The 23,673-nt window shown below is 40.9% G+C and overlaps 1 protein-coding gene across 1 annotated transcript in view; it reads right to left on the bottom strand.

Annotated features, from left to right (window-relative positions):
* The window catches only part of tmtops2b (teleost multiple tissue opsin 2b), a 33,667-nt gene extending 10,565 nt beyond the window's left edge, over positions 1-23,102 (bottom strand). The window contains exons 1-2 of the mRNA XM_072396747.1: positions 22,378-23,102; positions 7,983-8,308 (exon numbers count right to left, since the gene is read on the bottom strand). Coding sequence (XP_072252848.1) covers positions 7,983-8,308; positions 22,378-22,744 — 693 coding nt within the window. The 5' untranslated portion in view covers positions 22,745-23,102. The remainder of the gene's footprint in view (positions 1-7,982; positions 8,309-22,377) is intronic.
* Between the last annotated feature and the right edge of the window lie 571 nt (positions 23,103-23,673).

The raw sequence follows: 23,673 nt of genomic DNA, 5'->3' as shown, positions 1-23,673 counted from the left end.
GTTTCTTCAGCCTCTTGAAGGATTTTTGGACTGACTTTTTTTGATGGCTTTAGTTCATTTCTCGCTTTTCGAGTCGCATCTATTGATTTCTTACGAAGTCGTAAGCCACAGAGATCTGAGAACAGAATGCAGCAACTGCAAAGACTTCATTAGAAGTTATCCGTGAGGTGTGTTCAAGGATTTGCTCCTTGGAAGCAATCTCGGTGTGTCCATGCTCTATTGTGCATTAAAAAAAAAAGAAAAAAAAAGCAGTGGAAGGAAGATGAGCTCAGTTTCTAACACAACTGGTCTGAAGATGATAGAAAGAAATGTATATATTATACAATGAAATATACAATGTATGGAAGATATTACTGATGGGGAGCCAAAAGTATGTGGGCAGTTTACTCCAAAGCCTCTTTGTGAGCATTTGTGGCTTTTGTTGTTTTATATTGAATCCGTTTAACCGCTCGAATATGAAAAAGGTCTCTAGTTGATTCGAGTGTGATATTTGGTTTTGGAAACCCAAATATCACTGTGAATCCACAATGTGGTCCAAGCAGCCTCCACAACAACAGGCCAAATCAAAATAAATGCATCTAAGCAATTGGAGTGCCTGAATCAACTACAGCATGTCGCTATGAAAAGGCTTGAACAGCCACGGGAAACCACAATGGTGGAGGACTGCAGGATACTTTCCATGTTGAAGAAAAAGCCCTGCAAGTATTCAGCCTGTTGGAGAACAGTGTCCAGGGTGTAGAGGCTTCATTTTCCAAAGGCAACAGAAAACGTCAGTTTGGTTTTGAAACTGTATTTCAAGGGTTAAACTAAGATCCACCTGCATCACAACAATTGTGAAAAAGAAAATCAACCTGCTTTCATTTGTAAGGTTTTATGTGTCAGGTCTAAAAATTGGAGTAAATGGAACCTCAGATTAAAATCTGCTTAAAAACATCAGATTGAGATGTGGACTTTGACTGGACCATTGCGACAACTTGACTCATGACACCTTGATTGGGATCATTGTCCTCTTGTATGACAAATTAACAGCTGAGGTATAGCTATGAAACAGATGGCCTCACTTTTGACTGTAGAATATTTAGGTATACAGAAAAGTTCACGGTCAATTTAATAGCTCCAAAGTGTCCAGGTCCTGTGACCGCAAAACAAGCCAGAATCACCCTCCTCTCATACGTACATTTGATTAGCGACACCGTGCTGCTATTTACCCTCTTAATTCTTATGGAAGCAGTATTTCTGGTTCTAACTATATTTCTAATTCCTCTGACAACATTAGATAGCACAAGGAGGCTTTTGAGAACGAACACAGTTTTACGCAATCAGCAAGTTAGTTGTTGGACCCAAATTACGCAACAATGCAAAAGCAGCCAATTCCAGTACTCGTGTTCTATCTTGAACTCTGTCTTCTTTGTATCGAACTGGGTTTTTTTTGTTGTAAAAAATTACCTTGTGTTGGCACATTCTCAAAGTTTAACAATCCTCCCCTATGCCCGCTTATTCACCTGTTAACAAATTAATCAAATCTACGTCGAACTCAACCTTAATCCATTTGAAGTTTTGTCAGACTACATTCTTTGGATGTCACACATGTGGCTCTCCTTTCATCTTGGTTCATCCTTCGCTCCTGTGTTATGTTGATAAGTTAAGACACGATGATGTGAAGTGGTGGTGGGGGGGTTCCAGACCCAGAGTCTTCTGATCCAGAGACTCCACGTCAGTCGTCTCTTCCTCACAAATTTAGTTCAGACACTTTAATTTGAAAAAAACCTCCAGGGATTTATCTGCTCCTGCACCAGTAGGTGGGCTGCTCCACGCATGGATGACATAACTTCATTAATAAAACAATCTGCAGGAAGTGTCCTGTGCACCCCTCTCCAGAGGTGAGTTGCATAATAAAATGTCACCCATTCTTTTTAATATCAATTCTTGGTATTATTTTGAGCCATGAGGGAGCCTTTTGTCTTCCAACAGAAATGAAGCATCACGGCTCATAAATGACACCCATTCACATCCTCAGCGAGTTTTACAGCTATAAAAATTCATAATTAGCAAAGTAATAATTCATTTTGTTGGCAGTTTGTGGTGTCTTGGTAACACTTTCGCAATTATCTGACAAACAAAGACTTTTTTCATATCACTCAGACTGCAAACTTTGTGCCCTCCCCCCCACTCTGTGTGTGGCAGGATTTTGGTATTGTTGACTTCTCTAAGCTCTAATGTTTATGCATGTGTCAGCTTTGGGTATTTGTTTTCCCAGCTGTATCCATGCAGCTTATGCTTGCAACAGACTCTTTTTGGGTAAATAAAACTGTGGAACTATTCGCAATTAATTCATTTGTCAAATTAATTCCTTTGTCAATTCCTTGAAAAAAAGAGGATGTTTCAATGAAATGGTCACACGATTGCATCGTTTTGTGCATGATTGTAGTAAGCTGAGGTGAACTGCCATTCTGCTTTTTCTTTATTACTTTGTTATTTTGGTGTTAATCACAGTTCAGATGATCACATACACTCACGGACACAGATCTCCGGGTCAGAAAAATCAGGGTTTTAGGGAGGCCATTCAAATGCTTCATGTTTGTCTGCTTTATCCATTCCAAAACCAGTTTTAACTCGTGTTTGGACCATTGTCCTGTTGGGCGCCTAATTGTGACTATTTAGCCCATTGCTTGTGGTTATGCTTAAGCTGCAAACTTCAGTCAAAGCTGGAGTCAGCCTTGTAGCATTTTCTCCTCTGTAATGTAATGCGATGCAACTTGTGGCTGTTTGTCCCAATAATCTGCATTTATTGTTTGAATGGATGATCTTGGACTCTGCGTCATGGCTTGGGTTTTGTTTAATGTGTTCTATTAAAATCCAGTCAGTTGGACTAAATTTCCTTCCCTTCGTTATTTCCCCAGTGAATTTCAGTAAGGTCTTCTTCCTTTTTGTTTAACCTCTGTTATGTGTCCAGTTGTTCACCTCACACTGGTGCCTCACACTGAGCACTCACCTCAGTATTGATAGTCTTAGGTTCCTTGTGTTCTTTCTGAAATTGTCTTTGTATCTTGCCATTAAGCTTTTCTAGTTGTTTTGTGCCAGCTCCCGTTTTTCCTCCTGATATTCCCTATTTTGCTCAATTGTTTAGTTTCGACTGTTTATTTTGATGCCGTCTTTCACCCATCTGCCTTGTATGCTTTTCCTCGCTGTCTGTCTTCGTAAAAGACATATTTGTCTGTCAGGTGTTCTGCATTTGGGTCCTCGTTACTTCACCTCATCACAATCTGTAGTTGTTTAGAAATGGTCCCAAGAAACATCTCTTGGGACCATTTCTAAACAACTACAGATCATAAATATCGTATCAATCATATCAGCGCTAAACTTATTTTTAATTTTTCATTTTTTTGCATTCTACTGCCTGTTGGTCAACCCAGTGAGTGCTGTTAAACTTGTTTAATGTTGGCACAGAGAAGCTGCAAGCTGTGATTAATCAAAGTAAAAGAAAGGAGGCTTTGCCAAGTTGAAAGACACTTGAGAACGTTTAGCATCAAAGAAAAAAATTATCTATGTCGCAACAGATACAAGCCCTATTCCCCCAAAAATTAGGACACCCTATAAAATGTAAATAAAAACAGAATGAAGCTATTTGCACATGTCACAAACCTGTTTTTTTTTAATTCACGTCAGAACACAGAAACCGATGTTTTCACTATTTCCTGAAAAATGTTCGATAATCCTGAATTTGACGTGGCGCTAAAAATTAACAGCTAAAATTGTTGCACCCAGTTAGGGCAATTGTTTGGGCAGAAAAAGAGCACTTTGGAGAGGCAGAGTCTCTCAGAAGGAGAGATGGGTGGGGTTTCATTTTTGTAGTCTGCAAAAATCTTTTGCGAAATGTCTAAACAATATTCCTCAGTGTCAAATACAAAGAATTTGACTATCCCATCGTCTACAGAATGTAATGTTCTTAAATGATTCCTTGAACCTGGAGACATTTCTGAGCACAGTTCACTGCGGCATCTACCAAAGCAGTTTAAAACTATCATGAAAAGAAGATCCAAGGCTTGTTATCAGCGCTCTGTTAGAAAAACTGCACCTCTGATGGCATGGGGATGCATTGCTAGCTAAAGCATCATCAACTTGCATCTCTGTAAGAGGCACAATCAGGGCTGAAAGACAAACATAGGTTTTAAAACAACATCTGCTCCCATCTAGATCACTCTCAAGGAAGGCCTTGCATGTTTCAGCTGATATAGGACTGTAGCTGCTTAACAGTCCTATATCAGACATGAATGGGACAACATTCCTCTCCCAAAGGTCCAACTAGTCTCCTCGGTTTCTGAGATGTTTACAGACTGCTGTTAAAAGAAGGGGAGATGATACACAGTCGTAAACATGGCCCTTTTTTTTAGACATGTGGCTGCCATCAAATCCAAGATGAGCTGATATTTTCAGTGAACTGGTAATGTGCCATATTTTCAATACATGTTTTCTAATTTCTATTGTGAATAAAATGTTGGTTCATGCGATTTGTAAATCATAGCATTTTGAACATTGCATGTACGATTTGGGCCGTTTTATAAACCCTTACGCCTATGAGCCACTTCCTTTTTTTGTCCCATCAAAGATGTTCAACCAATACTAAGGGGAAATTCACGTCTGCTATAATTGGAAACACGAAAACATCTGACTTCTGGATGTGTACATTTTTGTGTCTATGAGCCTGCAACAAAATATTGAGGAACTGGCTTGTATAAAAAGGTGTTATACAGACAGTAAAGTTAAAGCAAAGTTTGGTGCCAGTTTTTTACATAAAAGGTTGGGACTAATAATCTCCTTTGATACCCATATCTCTACAGGAATGTAGCATGGGAGTTTATGTTGGCTACCTCGTAGGGAAAGAATTAAAGTATTAAACATTGGATAAATCCATCCAATAAAACACTGAAATCATCTGAGCCTGGTTAGATTACAGAGACATTAACATATTTGATATACTTTATCTTCATAACTCCTCTCTGTGGTCTGTTGATGCACATCTGTTTCCCCCCAAATGCCTTTCTGTTTTTCACCGATTTCTTTGCCCGACAAAAACGATTGTGCAAGTTCAGCTTAATCCTTTCTTCTTGAAACATTGGCCATGTAACTGGAGCTTTTTTTTTCTTTTTTTTTCAACTGGTCTGATTCTGTACCAGATGAAAAAATTAAGCTTAAGAAAGCAACATGACAGCCAATGTCATCCACTAAAACAGAATTATTTTCCCTTGCAGACTTCAAAAAAGGGAAATTAGTTCAAGAGAAATGGCAGCACAAGTGTAATGGACAATACGATTTCTACTTCATTCTGAATCACCAGCCAGCATGACAAGTATATCCTCTTCAATTAGATCTCATTGTTTACAAGCGGCTGTGCACGCTGGCAGATCTGCTTTCATAGAGAGTGAAACCACGCTGTGAGATGTGCAAAATCCGATCCACTTTGTTATCCAATGTGGCATAACTGAACAGATGGTTCAAAGGGAGGTCCAACAAATGTAATGTAACTGAACTGAAACCACTTCATCTAATGCGATCCACAAAGAGGTCACGATAGCTATAGGACACTTTGTAAAAGCTGCTTATTGATACCAGGGGGTCAGTCGGAGGTCCAGAAGTGCTTTTGCAACAATGGATTTAAAAAAAACAAGAAGACAGCTGAGCGGTTTAGGGTTTGTCTAAGGCGTAATGCAGTGGTAATCCCTTGTCCCGCTACTTTCCACTGCTCTCTGAAACGAATCACGGGGAGTTCAACAGCTTTCAATTACTTAAGATAAGTAAAGTCGCTCGCTCAAACTCTGTAAAACCTCATGCCCACGGTTACTACCATGGATACTTTGAATGCACTGGTGCAAGAAAAGAAAAAAAAAAAAGTTTCAAAAAGTTCAGCTCGTTAATCTCCTCTTGTCCGTGTAACTGGAACCAGATAAATCGTTCAGACAAAATCATTTTGTTGTGTTCAGTGCAGTTGTTTTGTATGCTACGACTTCAGTTTCTTGCATCTAAAAGTTATTCAGAGCGTCAGCTTCTATCATTCATTTCCTATTTGTCATGTTAACTGTAGTTGATAAGAGCAACAACCCTCTGTGCAGCATTTTCATGCTGGTTTCCCCCACAGCAGGAGCTGTGCAGGAACTGCGCTCTCAGTTTGAGCCCCCACCCCCACATAACCTCTGTTTTATCCTCCATGTGCCTTTTCCCTGTAAGCATCTGTGGTTACTGGCCCAACTCGATCTGCCCCGTATTTATCATTTGTTGTGTCACTAATTCTTGCTGTCCTCTCCTCCCAAAAGGCCTCCTTCCCTTGAGCCTGGCTCGCCAGGGGATTGTTTCTATCAACAGGAAGTGTATCTCCTTAATATCAGAAAGTAAGTGTAGACTTTCTTGCAAAGTAAAGTGCCAAGAAATTACGCTTAGTTGTGAGTCAGTGAATCAGATTCAAATCGGATCAAATCAGGAATCATCCTGACATCTTTGCTCAAAATTGATTTCTTTGCTTTCCAAATGACCTGATGCCACATATACAGGTGTTATAGTTCAGATTAGAGTAAGGTGCACCTGTGAATCATAACAGGTTCTTGGTCTCAGTAAAGCCAGACTAACATTGACTCTGATTTTTTTCTCTTTACTTGTTTGAGGCCTTTTCAGCCAGCGAATGTGAAGAAAATCTAAAGGTACACTGTGGGCTGACCGCTTCATTCTCCACAAACATGCACACGTGGCTGGCTGTGCTGCCACCACAAAGGGCAGAGGAGCTCAGTTGACAACACACATGGAGGAAGTGTGACTCTTTGAAAAGACACAATTATTCCACTATCTCTGCTATTTGAACAATCATTGCTGCCATATTAATATTGAAAATATTCAACATTCAGCCCCTTTGAAGTTCTGGTGTGTAATATTTATCGATATCTTTTAACAGAAACGTAGTCTAATATTCCTAAATATGTTTTCATTGCGCAGGATGACTCAAACAATAAGAATATTTGTGTTTTCATCATCTCAGAAAGAGTCATTTATATCCATAGATGCAGCAGGTTGTCCTCCTTACCTCTACACCTTGTTGCATCACTATGTTACTAGAGTAGCCCAGAAGGGACAAACCAAACACTCTATATTGGGCTGTTAGCATTTTCCTAAGTCACCATAGCTTGGGGGGTTACGATGGGGGAGTTTCAACTGGTTGTGATTTGTAAATTGTGCCACAAGGTGTCTCTTGCATTGGATTTAGTTCTGTCATTGTACGGTACATTTTTTCTTCCCTTATTTGGTTATTGCTGATTAATTTTTCTTGTTTAACACTGTTGGTAGTATCTACTACCAGGTACATTTCTTAGTTTGATCTCGGCCAAGGTTCGTGTTGAGCTGAGCTGACACTTAACTGCGACATACAACAGACTCTAGTTTGATCAGAGACTATTTTCACCGTTGGCGTAAAAACAATGTATCTGAAGCAGCACCGAACCTATTGCCCTCACCGTTACGGTTCCGTATTCTCAGACACACAGAAATAGTTTGAAAATCTGTGTGGTCAGACCACAATTTAATGGGCTTGGGGCCCTAAATGTTATACACTGATGTCCAGCGTATATACACAAAAGGAAAATTCATGCACATAAATCAAGAATTCAAGACCGTGGTTTATAAACCAGACAGCATTGCTGAACTAGGCAAGCAAATATGGCAACTTTTCATTTTAGATGGAGGGGGAAGTTGCTGAGCGAAGTGTTAGTGAAGAGCTATGGCAAATGAAAACCCTTTGCACCTTAAAACCGAACATGATTCAGTTGTAAATGACAGTTATGCTGTTCTTTGTGAAGAAAACCCCAATCTTGTCTGCTGTATTTAGAACTCAAACGGTCGAGGATCAATCTAAACAGCAGGTCGTTTGCCTCCCAACTCTTAACAGGAATTCAGCATGAATAGTCAAAGACACGCACACACACAAGGACTTGGTGTGACTCTACCTGTTTGACTGCCCAAAGCAGCCGGCTATAGCAGTAGATCATCACCAGCACGGGCAGACCCAGGCAGAAAATGAAGAGGCAGATTATGTAGGCGTGCGACTGAGCGGTGTTAGCCGTCCAGGAGACAGAGCAGCTTGTTCCTGCACCCTCTATGCCATAGCTGCTCCAACCCAATAGAGGGGGCACTGTCCAGAGCAAGGAGTAGAGCCAAGAGCCCCCAACAGCCAGCAGGGGCCTCCGATAGTCTAACCCACGCTTGTTGTATACAGTCAGAGTGCTGTAGCGGTCGTAGGAGAGGATCGCCAGAGAGATCAGTGACACAATACCTGAAAGAGACAGAGAGGTGGAGGGGTGATACAGTCCTGGTGGGCAGCAGTGCTAGATAACTAGATAACACAATTAAGACAATAGATCAAATGTGAAATCAAATTCTGATATCTTTTTCATTTTAAAGTGATGATAGTTCTTGGAATAAAATCTGAATCTCCACTAACTTCTCATTGAGGCCGCACATTGGCTGGTTCGTCACTGTATCGTCATAACACAGAAGTTTTTAAACTATATATGTGATGGGACCATGAAAGTGATTAGAATCCAGTGCAGGCATGTGTGGCCTCCCTCCATTACCAACGCCCTTTCGTTACCCATTTGTTTTTTCACCTATAAAGCTGGTCAAAACAGTCTGATGAAGATGGTAAGACATGAGAGGGAAAGAAGGACAGAGAGAGAGAGAAGGACACAACTGGGAGAAATCGAATCAAAATGCTAAGAAATGATTTTTGGACAAACCAAACAAAACACAGACAACATGAATCAGTATGCTGGACTGCATCACTGAACTTGATGAACTCCCTCTAATCGCATTCCTGCAGACTGCAAAGGATGTTTTTAGATTGAGTGGACGGATCTTACGTGAGTTTAAAAGTTACGAATCCCCACAAGCCTACAGACAATTGGACAGTAACTATGTGAAAGATCTGCTAATTCACAAGCTGGCGTCAAATTCATTCAGGGCAAAGTCAATGCAACACAATCAGGACACACAACATCAGCCGATGTTATCCTGTTTGCCAACAGGCAAACTGCGGTGAACAGGCTAAATATCAGCCCAATACCAATGTCAGGACAATAAATCTATACATACAATAACTGCATCGCTTTTGGCACATTCTCAGCTCGGGCCTTTCTGTTTGGAGTCTGCATGTTTTCCCTGTGCCTGCATAGATTCTCTCCAGGTTCTCATCATACAGGCAAGTGTTAGCGCGCATGTTTTTTTGTTTGGCCCTGTGATGGACTGGCAAACCTTTCCGGTGTGTGCCGCAAAACAAATCAAAGCACCAGCAGTTGCTTGTATGATATTGTAATGTTTATGACTTGTCCGCATTGGCAGCTGTAACTCCTCGACAAACAGTCTAAATGAGTCAGCTGTCTGGTGAAAAATCTAGTGTGACCCACTAGGACTTTGAACATCCTAATCACTAGTGAAGCACGCCACTGAGTGAGAACTATACAACAATCCATTAACATTGAGAATCTTGTTGTGTGAACTCAGCTGCAGTGCGTTAAATCTAAAGCAAAATCTGCTGTCAGTCGGGCTTTAGACCTTCATGGATTATCCCACTGGGTGACTAAACAAACAACCCCACTCAACCATCAGCTGACTCCTTCATTTATAGCACTTCTTTGACGCATACCAATGCCTTTACTGCTGCTTCACTTAGTGATTGTTCACTGAGCAATTAATTACATTTGGTTCATCATTGCCACATGTAGGCACTTATCTGCTGCAGCATTCCTCTCAAACTCTCTGTTCTAAAATAGGAACTCTGCCTTTACGGTTGTGTTGTAAATAAAAGCAACAGCAGGACTGTTAGTTTTGAAGACGTGCCTATTTATTCATTTATTTTTGTTATACATTCATCCAATATACATTTTTGAAAAATGTAATTAATTTGTCATTTTGTCAATGACAATTTTCTGTGACTGTGCCGTCGTGGTCTGTCAAGCTGCGGCGTAAATCATCAATCCACAGACAAGAACATCGTAAAATCAGATAAAAGCAACGAGCAAGCAATAGTTTCAATCAATCAGTCACGATATTAACACTAATAGAAACCTCCCAGTAAATGTGCATGCTCATACAAATTTGCCGGAGCCTCCAAAGAGCCGCAGTGCATGGGAAGAAAAGGGGAAGGCTGCACACTGACAGTGTACACAAGTCTTGACCCACACAGCCAGTGGTCAGAAAATACGGGAGTCTGGGGGAAAAGAAACGTTTCCAGAATTGTGGCCAGGTCATTTAAAGCCCAATGTTAGCATTTCATTCAGCCTGGAATCTCAAGTAAAAAAACAGAAAACATGTGAGGAAAAAAAAAATCCTGAATGACAGTGAAACTGCTGATCAAATCACAGACTGCATTAATTCATGTAAATGTCAGTGTGTGCGGCACATATTAAAACAGCCTGCGGAGGTTTCCATGGTACAGGCTACATGTAATTTGAATCTTTGACATGAAACTTCTGCCTTTCCTAGAGAGCTGAAACAGAGCCCAAAAGCCATTATAGTTGGTGTATTTCACAAGAAATAAATAGATAGATAGTTTTTTTTCCCTCCCTGTGGCAGTGGTTGTTGTCCTGATAATATTAATTTCAGTTAAGCTCACTGGTAGTATCAGTGTTTGTGTTTTACATCGTCTGTTCAGTCTGTTTTGCTTCAGTGGGGCAGTATTTTTCCTTTTAACAGAATCCTCTGCTTTCTTTATCTGCGGCTGATTGAAGCTACAAAACCCCCTGCAGCATGTCACTGGTTTCCACAAAGAGCACAAATGGAGCAGCGGTCATCACGAGGCCCTAGTACCAGTTCCTTTCTTCCAAATGCAACATCAACAAAGCTTTTATTCGTTTTAGATTAGCCAAAATGGAGCCAACTGACAATTAACACAAGTCACTCACAACACATATTGTAGAGCATCAGTGCTCATTGAGGCAGCCCTGGCTATGTTCCAATCTAGTCTTTTTTTATAACACCTGATGCCTTATTTCTCTGTAAAGTGTTGACCTTTCTGGTGCTCTTCTGTTTCATAGTGTTATATCACCTGCACTTGAGCATAAAACCTACAGAAAATGAGAGCCTGCTCATTTTTTAACAGAACTGGGCAAACACGGAAGTCATATTGCAGCACAGCGTGGCTCGGAAAACTCTTACTGTGTGACAGCACCAATCACTGCACCACCCTGCTGCCCCACTTGTTCAAATAATCCTCTACAATTAAACCCATACTAGACAGACATGATGTCACCCTAAGTTAATCTTCACATAACCGTATCTGTGATCAGACAACAGCAGTGATGAAGTATATACTAGCAGTTCATTAACACGGCAGACACTCTTTAAGAATAGGCGCAACACTTAGCGAAACCACATGGCCCGTCATTATCACATTCCAACGTGGCATTGTACAGTACATAACGGAAAACGCATTAAGCTGCTAACGTAGGCATTTAATTCTTATAATTTGCTGAATTTAAAGGATGCTTGATCCTGACAAACAATAAAAAGCACACTTAATAATAGCACCCAACAATGCAGTAGAGGTCGTCACATTTTCCTCGTTTCCATGTTTTTTTTTTAAAAGTATTTCAGTTAATACTAAGAGGGAGAGATACGGAGAAAAAAACATCTTTAATTGGAGAGAAGAAAAAAAGATTTGCTCAGAGCAGATTCCACTCAGCAGGTGGTCAGTCGCTTTCCACTTCCCTGAGGATTATCATAGCTAGACCGGGGGAAATGAAGAGCTATAACCTCATTAAAACTGATGAAATAAGGTTGGAGTTTGCATTTATAGTTCTGTGACAACATGTTGATATGCTGTGTGATGTACTGATGTCCAAAAGGCATAAAGTTAAAGATCAAACACTTATTTTTTTTTATATTTTAAACAGGATTAGCGTTTTTTTGCCTTAGGAAAATGGTATCATGCACATGTTTGGGAATTCCACAACATGTGATCTCTTGTGGAGAGAGGACCTCAGATCTAAGGACCTCATATCTAAGGTAGATTTCGGATCTACGGTTTAGTGATCGTTAGAAAAAGCCAGAGGGTGACACAGATTTCTAAGCTTCATTAATGCTTGGACTGCTTAAGTATCGTGGCAAAAAACATCAGACGCGGGCTCCTGTCAGTGGTTACACCCTTAAAACGAAAGGTACAACAGAACGTGTCAGGCAGAGTAGCAGAATCCAACTTAGACAAGAGTTGCATGCAGGAAAATACGCGTGTGGCCATCCTGGAAAGCAAAGAGATTTTGAGCACGAATCACAAAGCCACGCAGAAGGAGAGCTGCCGCGCAACGTGGATGAATGTGAGCGATAGAGAAAACTACGCAGCGCAGCCTGTAACGTTGTGTAGACGAAGAAGTGCTGTACGAGTGTACGTGAGTGTGGTTTGCAGTGTAAAAGCTCTTTGAGAGGTCAACAGGACTAGAAAAAGTGCTGTATAAGTACAAACCAGTTAGCATTTACCACAGTTTGGTAAGAATACCAATACAGGTATACAATAACAATACAATAACTACATGCTTCATGCGGTTTTGTGGGGGAAAAAGGTTAAAAGGTCTGATGAAATTGGAATAGAACTTTTTGCAAAGATCAAAGAAAAAAGGGTTCACAATTTCATGAAATGAACATCTCTCTATCCCTTAAGCTCACTGGTGGACTTGTCATGTGTGTGACTTGGGGTTTACAGCCAGTGTCAGGCTGTTAAATTAAGGAATAGATTCAAATTCATCCTAAACACACCTCAAAACCCACAACCTGAAGAACTGCAAGCTCGCAGTCCCCCAGTCTTAGCATCATTAAATGTGTGGATGGGCCTCAAAAGAGCAATAGCTGCAAGAGAGCATAAAAACCTCACAGGACTTAAAAACTGAACTTTTCTGTGACTGTAACTGAAAATAAAACGCTAATCCTGCTCTAATTTTTTAGAGAAATGCTTCGTCTTTAAATCATTTCTACATTTCACTTTAACAAAGAGTGGCCAAACTTTGACAAACCATTGTACTTTAACTTCATGGTACAAAGGCCTGCTTCAGCGCACCACTGACTGGGAACCATTAAATCATTAAATTTGTCAGATTATCAAAATATAATACGTATTAATCTACATATTATACAACCATTTATTCACCTTTGATATGAAGAATCCTCATTACGCTCAGAGCCATCTACTTAGGAGAATATGAATTGGTTACAGCACAGGTGACAACATTTCTGTTTTTAGAAGTATGGAGTTCTAATGTTCCATCCATCCATTTTCAATACCCGCTTAATCCGTCGGTCAGGTCGTGGGGGGGCTGGAGCCTATCCCAGTGGTCATGGGGCGAGAGGCGGGGTACACCTGGACAGGTTGCCAGTCCATCACAGGGCCACACAGAGACAAACGAGACAAACTAAGGTCAATTTTATAGTCACCAATTAACCTAACATGCTTGTTTTTGGACAGTGGGAGGAAGCCGGAGGACCCGGAGAGAACCCACACAGAAAGGCCCCAGCCAGGAGTTGAACCTGGAACCCTCTCGCTGTGAGGCGATAGTGCTAACCGCCATGAGTTCTAATGTTGTATTACATAATTATTGTTGTAAACAGACAATTCTGTAATGAAAACACGACTAGGTGCTGTAGCACATATTAAAATTTCACATTTCGGTATCCTGTAATGTTACCCTGAGGGTTAGTTGATTGGACAGAAATTCTATTTACACTCAGAACCTATTTTTTCCAATTTGTTTTTCATTGAAGCAATCTGTCTCCGTGTCAGCATAAGGAAAAACTGCTTCCTCTGGTCTGCATTTTTTTCTCATGTGTCACAGTTAACTTTTAAAATGTTGGGAAAGAGAGGACTTGATTATTTTCAGAAATGTGACTGACATATTTGCGTCCGGATGATCCTCTCTGGTGAACCCACTACGTTCCCTTCTGATCAAAAATCGAAACCTAATAGATGTGCTGCCACCCTCCTGCGGATGGCTGTTTTTTCACTCACAGGGTAATTCTTAAGCCAGCGAAGAGAGACCAACGACAAGCAATTTCAACACTGTGACAGCAGGGAATTGAATCAATATAGGATACGTGTTAGAATAAAAAAAAATGTAGAATTATACTGTTGGGATTGTAGTGGTGCATGAAAAAAAAGCAGTAAAAGAAAACAGAGGAAAAGAGGAACTGGCAAAAAGCAGAAACCGGAGCATATGTTAACGGGGTTAACAGGGTGTGTTGATGAGGACCCAAACACAGACGAGGCTCAAGAAGCAGGCAGGTGTTAAAATAAAAAAAATAAAAAACTTTTATTAATAAAAACAAGAAGACACTGCAAAGGCTCGGAGTCCAGGAAACATAATCCAACATAACTGAGCTGACCGTGGCCCTTAACTTGGTATGACAAACCAAACAACACAATAATCTACAAATATGAACATCTGGCAAGGAACAAAGGAAGCCCTGGTGTGTACAAACTGCAGGGGGATAACGGCTGACACAATGCAGATGTGATGAATCAGTAAACTGGGACCAGATGAGTGACAGGGGCAGAGGGCTAAACCAAGCAGGATAGATAAAACTCTGCAGCAATAAACGGGAAAACCAAGATAAGCCAGACAAACCAGAAGATCTGCCAAAAACCTTGCAAGTGAAACAGCTGACCGCAACAGATGTACAACAGAACAGACGGGGGTCACACAATACAAAACTATCTGGACAAGAATGGCTGGAAAGTTTTGACTATGAAGAGTGGAAAGCCAATCTCGTTGATGAATGTCAAGGAGCTTGAGATATATTTAGAATTTGATGATTAAACCTGAGTTTTCAGTGCCAAGAAACTGACTCACTTCTAAACTGAGTAGATTGCTATGGTAACTCTGATGCTCTGTGCATCTAAGCTGCTCTGAGACAGATCAAGCCTGAGATAAGATATCAACACGTGTAAAAACCATGCCCACACCGACCAATCTGTCCTCTTTAAGAATTAGATGAAAAGAATTCAGATCACAGTGTCCTCAGATCAAGTGTTTCCTCATCTCTCTTAAGAGTCAGAAACCCTTTTTCTTTTTCACTAAAATCACACCTCCTTCTAAAAGAGATTTCTGTAACGGTTTCTCATGCCGCTGCACCACATTGCTTTGCCACACATCTGGGAACTCCTCTACGTTTCTAACACATCCAAGTTATAGAATGTTTTTAAAATTTCATTAAAGTTATTGGATCATTGAAAAAGCATTTCTGTTTCTTGTAGGTGAGCTTACTTATTAATTGGAATTATAAACTTATTTTTTGCTCTTTACTTGCGCTCGATACCATTTAACTCTGCCAGGGTCACCACTGAGAGTAGGAGGCTAACATTGTCTTACATGAGAATGCATCAACGAAACAAAGCTTTGCTGGATAAGTCCATTAAATTACACATTCACACTGTCTGTGTTTCTCTTTTCTTTTTCAGCTTTGGTGCTTTCAGCCTGCCTTGTATTTCTAAGACAATTCTCTTTTGTTCCTCCCTGTCTGACCTTTTCAAGCCTTCGGGGCAACCTATGTAGGTCATCGCTTCAGCATGAAAATGTAACCTTGTCATGCATTCAGCGCCCATCCCTGTTGTTTAAAAAAAAACGGATGTAGAAACTATCAGGTGTAGAATTCTAGTTTTTCTGAAGACCTACCTAAAAGTATCCCAGTGACAGTCATAATAAAAATCTGGGCTTCAGCGCTTCCTTTTAGCCCCGTTTACCAGTCAGAGTCTGCAGTTCTAAATGCCTTTTGATGTCGACTTCTGCTTTTAACTGAAACTTTAGAGTTTGGACTGAACATCTTCAGTCGCAAAATGGCTTTCTTTATATTCCGTCTGCATCGTCATCAGTTCTCCAAGCTTGTCCATTTTGACTGCCAGTAATCTCACATTTCCCATAACAATCAAGGGAAGAAATGGTTTGGTTTCCTCTTCCTTTCTCTCCAATCCTTTTCTGCTTCCTGAATCCTAGGTGTCTCCTCTTAAACTCATATGAAGTTGGGGTCTTTTTCCAGGCATATCTTGGGTTTTGAAGAGTTCAGTCAGTTTCACCTGTATGAGAACTTTTCGCAAATATTCCAGTTGGCATGGTTATACACCACGGCAGACATAAAAAAAAAAGAAATGCCAGCAGAAATCATTCCAGCAGCAGCGCATCCTAACCAGTGTAGAAGAGCTTTAATCTGTGACATAGTTAAAACGCTGAATGTTTTTGTCAACAGAAAATTATAGGTCTAGGTTTCTAAAATGCCCTCACTGTTGGTTATAAGTAAATAAATACACACTGATCATCTAAATGTCTATGTCATAGATTATCTAGTCTGACAGAAAAAATGTCGTAGAAGCAAGGAGGCGAAACAGTCAAACCACTCAAAATGTGTCTCTGCTGGGGAAAAAAAAAAAAAAAGTTTTATGTTATGTATAAACTGAGAGCAACAACAAATCTGTTTTTCTTAGGAATGGGATCCCAATAACTTTCTGTCCTGCCTGTGATTTCTGCCCATGCCGAAAGGCACACAAATGTTGGAGGAGCACATTTGTGTGCCTTTCAGTGCAAACCATCAAATTAAAGAACTTTTCTCTCTCGATATGGATGGCTGTAGCAGGCAGGAGTGGGTTGGCAACTGATAGGCAAGAAAGCCCGGATGAACAAGAGAAAAGGTAGACATTAATGAAAGAATGGAGGAGAACAAGTATGAATCACCCTGCCTCATGCTGGCTCCTGGCATTTAGTTCTACGTGTGCACAGATATCAGAGGTAAATAGACGATGATGGAAGATGATTGCAGAATAGATGAGAGATGACACTGAGGTTGCAAAAGGTGGCGACTTTCAACGTCTTCGCTGCACTCTGCAGTAAGATCCTTTTCCTGCCCTTCCTAAATTTGATCCAAACATGAAAAAGCCTGCGGCAATCAGAAAACAAATGGTGATCAATCATGATATTGCACATTACGTATCTTTGTTCTCTGGCAGTAACATATCGAAATAGCCTCTCCATGATCTAATATGAAGGGGAAAAACAACAGGGTGGGGATGGTGGCAAGAATATACTGTAATGGAGAGAGAAATCAAAGTCAGGATTTAATATGGTCGCTTGCAGTTCAACCGAAGCGCTCTGTCATCTTCAGCATATAAAAGGATAAACATGCATAATGTGACTCTGTTGTGTCGGTTCATTAAAGATGAGTAAACTGATGAGTAAAACTAGATTTACAGCGCATACTGAGGGTGCTTGATGCCGGATGTTTGCTTCATTCAAAAATAAAAAGGACAGTGTGCTGTGCAATTACTCAAGATTGCATGCAATGCTTTTTGTTCATGCGTTCACAATACAAAGTGTAAAGCTGTTTGACCAACGACATGTCAATGGAGGATATAGCTCCAGCCAGTATCTGCATGAGTGATCATCTAACATAAACGATACTATCTATTCTCGTATTTGCAGGTTTCAAAGGCCAAGGCTTTCATATCCTCTAAATGCAGTCAGCCACCTGCCAAATGGCAAACGTCCTAACAGCAGCATGATATACTGAGTAATAAGCCTCAGGATTCAGGACAATTTTGCGTGACATCAGCCAAGTACTGAAGCCCCAGGAAGAACAAAGTCAAAACACCCGCTGATCTGAACACAGTATGTAATACACCACCCCTTTGTCTGTAAAATGAGCATGCAGCAGCATCAAAATTCCCACAGAGAGGTGAACGCACAAGCAAACAAACATGGATATGGAAACAATTTACAGAGGATTTGAAAAACCGCAGTGGTGTTGGTGAGGGTGTGCATTTTACGTGTGAAGACAGGAGGAAGAGATTAAGCGATAGTGGCGGGAAGTAAAGGAAATGAGAAGAAAAAAAAAAGCTCACCGCATGAAAATAGCTCAAATTATCTGTAAACATTCCTGCAAACACTGTGAGAATGTGCGATAACAAAATAGTGGTCTTCAAGAACGGAGCGCAAAGATAAATGGGTACAGTTGCAGCGTGAGCACGTGTCCGAGCCTGTACAGGAAGGCAACGAATTGCCCATTTTCAGAGCAGGAAACACAGCTGCACAATTTGCGTCAAGAACATCAGTAGCCTATGTTTCCAGTGTATTGAATTTGTATGACTAGAAGTCTTGTTCTAATCAACCTGACAAAAAGTGTACTGCAGTGTGTCACATTTCTTTGTTCTCTTTTTTTCCTAACAGTGTGGAGAAAAAGGCTGACATCCTTACAGCACAGACTGCAGTTACACTGATCAAACCCTGACAGTACTTGCAAGAATATATTCAGTGGTTGGTTGTTGGCTTTTAATGGAATTTGTTCATTCGATGGCCTGACCAGATTAAGATAAGGCCATAAGACAGAGTCCTGACCTCACAGGGCCAGAAATGAGGGTGGAAAAAAAGCAACTTAAGTTCGGAGACTGTTCTACCCTATTCGGTTTTCTAAAAGAAGTAAAAATGAATCGATCAAATCAGCAGAATGCTTTTTAATATAGATTATCTACTGTACTGATTCTCTACTTTAATCCTAAATCCCAAAAGGTTGAGATGCTGTGTAAAAGCAGAATGCAATGATTTTCAATTCTCATGGAGCGAAGTTTCAGCCATAGTTTCATTTGTCTATTTCATCCATCTTTCTTCCCCAGTCTTGCACATTGAAAAGAGAAACTGATACTGATGTTCAGCAGAACATAGAAACCATGTGTCATTTTGAAAATGAGACGTTCTGCTATTTTATGAAAAATTGTAGTGTTAGCTCATCTTGAACTTAATGGGAGAAACTCTTTCAAAACATTTCAAACTGGCCAGTCAGTCTGTAACCTGTTGTCTATAAAGAAAAGCACCTTAGAGAAGCAAAGTCTCTCAGACGTAAAGCTAGACAGTGGTTCATCATCTGCCAAGATCTGCGTCTACAAGTTTTGGGACAATTTCAGAATAAATGTTCCTCAGTACTGGATGCCCGTGATCTTTGAGCACTTAGGTGGCGCTGCGTTAAAAAACAGGCATGATTCCATCGTGGAAGCTATTGCACAGGCTCAGAAACCCATAATGATTGTTTGTGAACACAGTTCACCATGGCATTCACAAATGCAGGTTAAAGCTCTATCGTGCAAAGAAAAAGCCATCTGTAAACATGATCCAGAAACGCTGTTGGATTATCTGAGTCAAAGCTAATTTAAAATCGACTGTATGAATGGGAAACTTTGCAAATCTCTTTTTTTTGCAATCAGAGTTGTGTGCCACTCATTGTCCATTCAAGAGAATGCGGCATAAAGGCACCTTTGCAATGGCTTTCATTTTCTGATCTCTTATACAGCCTATGGCTTTTCATCTTGATTGGGGAAGACATCCCCACTGCTGTGTGAGACACAGGTGGATTATAATGAGCTTGTCGTCATCTATTGGTTTCTATGTGGCTTCCAGATAGATTTGTATGATCAACAGTACCTAGAAGTACAGTCCTCCGTGGCAAATATTTGGCAACATAACCGCACGCATGGCCAGAATATAACATTGACATTTACATCTAAATCCTTTAATGAGCAGCTACAGTAAATGCTTGAGCTCAGGTCTAAAAAATTGGCTGGAAAAATCCACTGAAAGTTTGTAATGGAAAATGTGTACAACCCCTCTTTCTACCAATAGGCCTAAATCTACTGCATATAAAAAGCAACACATTCTCTTTTCCATTTTTTCACACACAGAGCCTTGGTCAGAAAAGCTTTGCATACGTTTTCCAATCCCTGGACACTCCTTTACAATCTTGTTTTCCACACTCAGCTCTGCAGCTGCATCTTACCAGCTCTCTGCTTCCTAAATGACATACCAGAGGCACTAATAGTAAGCATCTACAGGAAACGCTGCAAACGTCATTCGACAGTGCTTGCTTATTATCAAGTAACATGGTACTAATTAGGAGGAGGAGGTGGAGAATAATCATAGGACATGCAAACATGGGATTTGAGGCTGAACCAGTGGTTCCAGTGTTTTTCATTTTCTTCCACTCGTTTCATGTGTAAAATCACTAAATCAACTATACCGGGCCATCAAATTAATTGAAATATGCAGACAAAGAAGTCACAACAACAGAATAAAGGATTTCTGGTATGCTTGCCTGAGCTAAATGGATTGAAATGTGGCCCTAACAACTATTTTCTTTCTGTCTGTGCACACTCCTGTGTTTTTTTTTTCTCTTCGGATGTCATTGCGGATCCTCTTCTGTTGAGGAATGCGAGTCCATTTTGCAGCCTTGTGAATATCTTATGATAGCTTTACAATCGTTTGCACAATGGAAACCCAACATGTGGTTGGAGGGGTTTGCTACTGCAGTCTGAGATCGAGCAGGATTACCATCTCACGAATGGGGAATCAAAAGTATCTCTGTTTATCCCTCTGTATGCCTATGTCTGCTACTCTTTGCCCAATGATATTTTATTGGGGAAGTGCAGGTGAGGGGTGGGGTGGGTTGGAGTTGGGTGTGTGTGTGGGGGGGGGTGGGGGGGGGGGGTGTCAGATGAGTACTCTTTATTGGTGGGTTGGGATTATGGACTATGGTCTAAATCACCAGTTGGTATGTATAGTTTATGCACATGCTTGATTTACTCACTTATAGATGATGTCACGTTCCCCTGTGACTTCATAACAATGTCATCTGTTTTGATAATATACATGTGGTCAAAAAAGTTGACATCATGTATCATCAAAACAGCGAGCAAATCTCTCATTACACTACTTTGCCAAAACACCAGAGGAAAAAAAACTCAAATATATAAAATATCTAATATTTTGTTGGCCCACCTTTAGTTTTGACTATAGCACACATTCATTGTGGCATCTTTTGGAAAAGCTTATACACAACGCCATTTCACAACGTCAATTTACATCCAGAGCGTCATTGATCTTTTGTCAAGATTTTGTATTGATGACGATAGACTCTGGGCGTGTGTGAAATCTTCTCCGGCGAATCTCAATGATCTGGACTCGGTGGCGGCCAATCCACGCTCCCTGAACTACTCTTTTCACAACTCAAGACCGATCAGTCCCAGTGTTGTAACCTTGTAATACGCCCGTGCGAACAGGAAAGAAACTAACTGAAAGAATCTTATCTGTTGATGGAAAATCATGTTCATTCGGGTCATTCAGGTACTCAGCTGACTTGACCAATCAGACCTGAGCAACTGAAGCAAGCGCAGATCATTTGCTCAGTTAGATACATACATATGGTGACTTTGTTAAAAAAAAATCTGTCCATTGATATTCAATTTTGAATGTTTTTTTGGCCAAGCAGGGTTAAAGATTAGTGCATCCAATTTGCTACTCTGTCACACCACCTCCTGGACAGACTGCGCCACTCACACAAAAACCTTTGTGTAACAAACAATGAAAATGAAGAACGGCATCAAAACATCTGAAAAGCGTTTGATGGGCGGGCGGAGGGAGGACTCATGACATTTCTTTATTACATGGGGTGGTAAGAGCGTGACGAAGTAGCCTAATGCTGTTCAGAAATGTGTGTGGAATTCCCATTTTGTGGCGCAAAGAGCTACATATGTGCAGGTGTCTTCGCAGACATATGACTGTCAGTTGATCAGCAACAAGAACGGTTGGAGGTCAATAAATACACATCACCATCGGTTTGTCCACCACCGGGCACTGATACAGTGAGCTTACTATAAGCTGATCTGTGATCACAATTCCTGAGGAACAATCCAAGCGATTCATAAGAGGAACATCTAATATGAGTGTGACCGCTGTCACTTTACAAACACAGCTCTGACACGCCGTCTCCCAGCAGAACAACGGCCAGAAACAATTCCGTCTGCATGCTCCTGTAAATGGCCAATAAACGGATGATACGATTTAAAAGGGACTCTCTGAAATTATATTACTGCTCTACTGAAAAAAAATATTAATGCCTCCAATCCCCTAAAGTCCCCGGTGTACAGCAACAGAACATTTTTGTTTTCTACAGTATGGCATCTAATCAGATTTGTCGATATCAAAGTCATTTGCCACACTATTTATAAACCTTATGTCTCATGTTTTTCTTTGCAAAATGGATGCTCTACTCTGCTCGTACTATGTAGAGTTTCAATAATAAGAGTTTCAATCATTTCTGATAATAATAATTAAAAAAAAAAAAACATTTCAACCTAATGGAGCCCCCCCCACCCCCATAAGCTGTCACGTATATATAATTTGACCACCGGAATAAGAAAAGCATTAAAAGTTTTTATCATATCAGATGTAGGTTCTAAATAATATATCCTATGATTGGGGGGGGGGGGGGGGGGGGGGGGGGGGACGTCTAAGAATCTGCTCGGGCGTCTCTCAAGTCATTGAACGAGAAACTCACCAAAGCAGGAGTTGATGAAGCCGTACCAGCTGCAGCCGCCGCGCCCCAGCAGCCACTTCCCACGAATGCTGGAAGCAAAACTGAGAGTGGTGCCGAACAAACACACCAGCATGTCACTGACACTGATGTTCAGCAGGAGCATGTTAACCGGCGTTCGCAGCTTCTTGAATTTGCAGAACAGAAGCAAGACAATGAAGTTGTTCAGGAAGCCAAAAGTCATGATGAAGCCCAGCACCACGGACAGCACTACAAAGCCCGCCGGGGAAAGCTTCGCGCTGCCCGCCGGCGCGTCCTCCAGCTCCCGGTCATCGCTCCCGTTGAAGCTGTAATTCAGACCCGTCTGACCAGAAAACATGCTGCGGTCCATTCATCAAGACTTTGTCTTCACTCTGGAGCCGTTTTACTACACAAGGGCTGGTCACATCGCTCACCAAGAAAGTTTATAAATGCAGCAGCCTGTTCAAATCTCTCCCCATGCTGTCTTTTTCTACGGGACCGGTGGGCTTCATGTTGTGATCGAAACGCACATTCCTCCACTTATGTTGCGAGAACATAGCTGCTAACAAGTTCCAAGAAAGCAGGCAAAAAGGCTTAAACAAAAAAAAATGCATTGCAAACATAAAGTGACACCTGTTACCTTAGCGCATTTCTAAGCCCTGTTTCCACTTTTCAAAGACCGCATCAGCCTCTGATGATGACTCAAAAATGTCGGGACATAATTCATACCAGTTTGCACTGACTCAGTCTTTAACTACCCGTTCGCTTCTTGTCAGGGGATGTCTGTCATCTTCAAGTCCTTTTAAGTTCACTGTAAATCCGTATTGACAGTGCAGAAACCAACAAAATGATACAATGAAAAGTGAGTCCGGCTCCACCGCTTTTTTAAAGGCAGGGCGAATCTTACGTCACGAGACGATGAGGTGTTCGGGGCCGCTGGGGAGAGGCGAGTGCGTGCGTGCGCGCGCGTGTGCGTGGTTGTGATCGGAATTAGCTTTAGGTAAGCTGTGGTTGCTCATGTAATGGTTAAAGGGTTATTTATTTTTATTTTTTTATTTCCTTTAAATCAATATCTTTATTTTCTTAAGGGGGCTTGTGTAACCTATTTATAAGTTGTACAAGCAGAGCCAGCAGTTACCTGCAGCAAGCAGCGGTCAGCCCACTCTCTGTTTGGAGAAGTAGGGAAACCATTTAATTTTCACCATTTAAAACAACTCCACAAGAAAAAAAAAACACAGCCTCGACCAAAAAGAATATCATAGCAGCTCGGCAAAAGCTGAATTTTGTAGATCTATATAT

Source organism: Leuresthes tenuis, unplaced genomic scaffold (genome assembly GCF_036924035.1).
Source record: "Leuresthes tenuis unplaced genomic scaffold, fLeuTen1.0.hap1 SCAF_12, whole genome shotgun sequence".
In the NCBI taxonomy this organism is placed as follows: Eukaryota; Metazoa; Chordata; class Actinopteri; order Atheriniformes; family Atherinopsidae; genus Leuresthes; species Leuresthes tenuis.
This window is presented reverse-complemented; position numbering and strand designations above follow the sequence as displayed.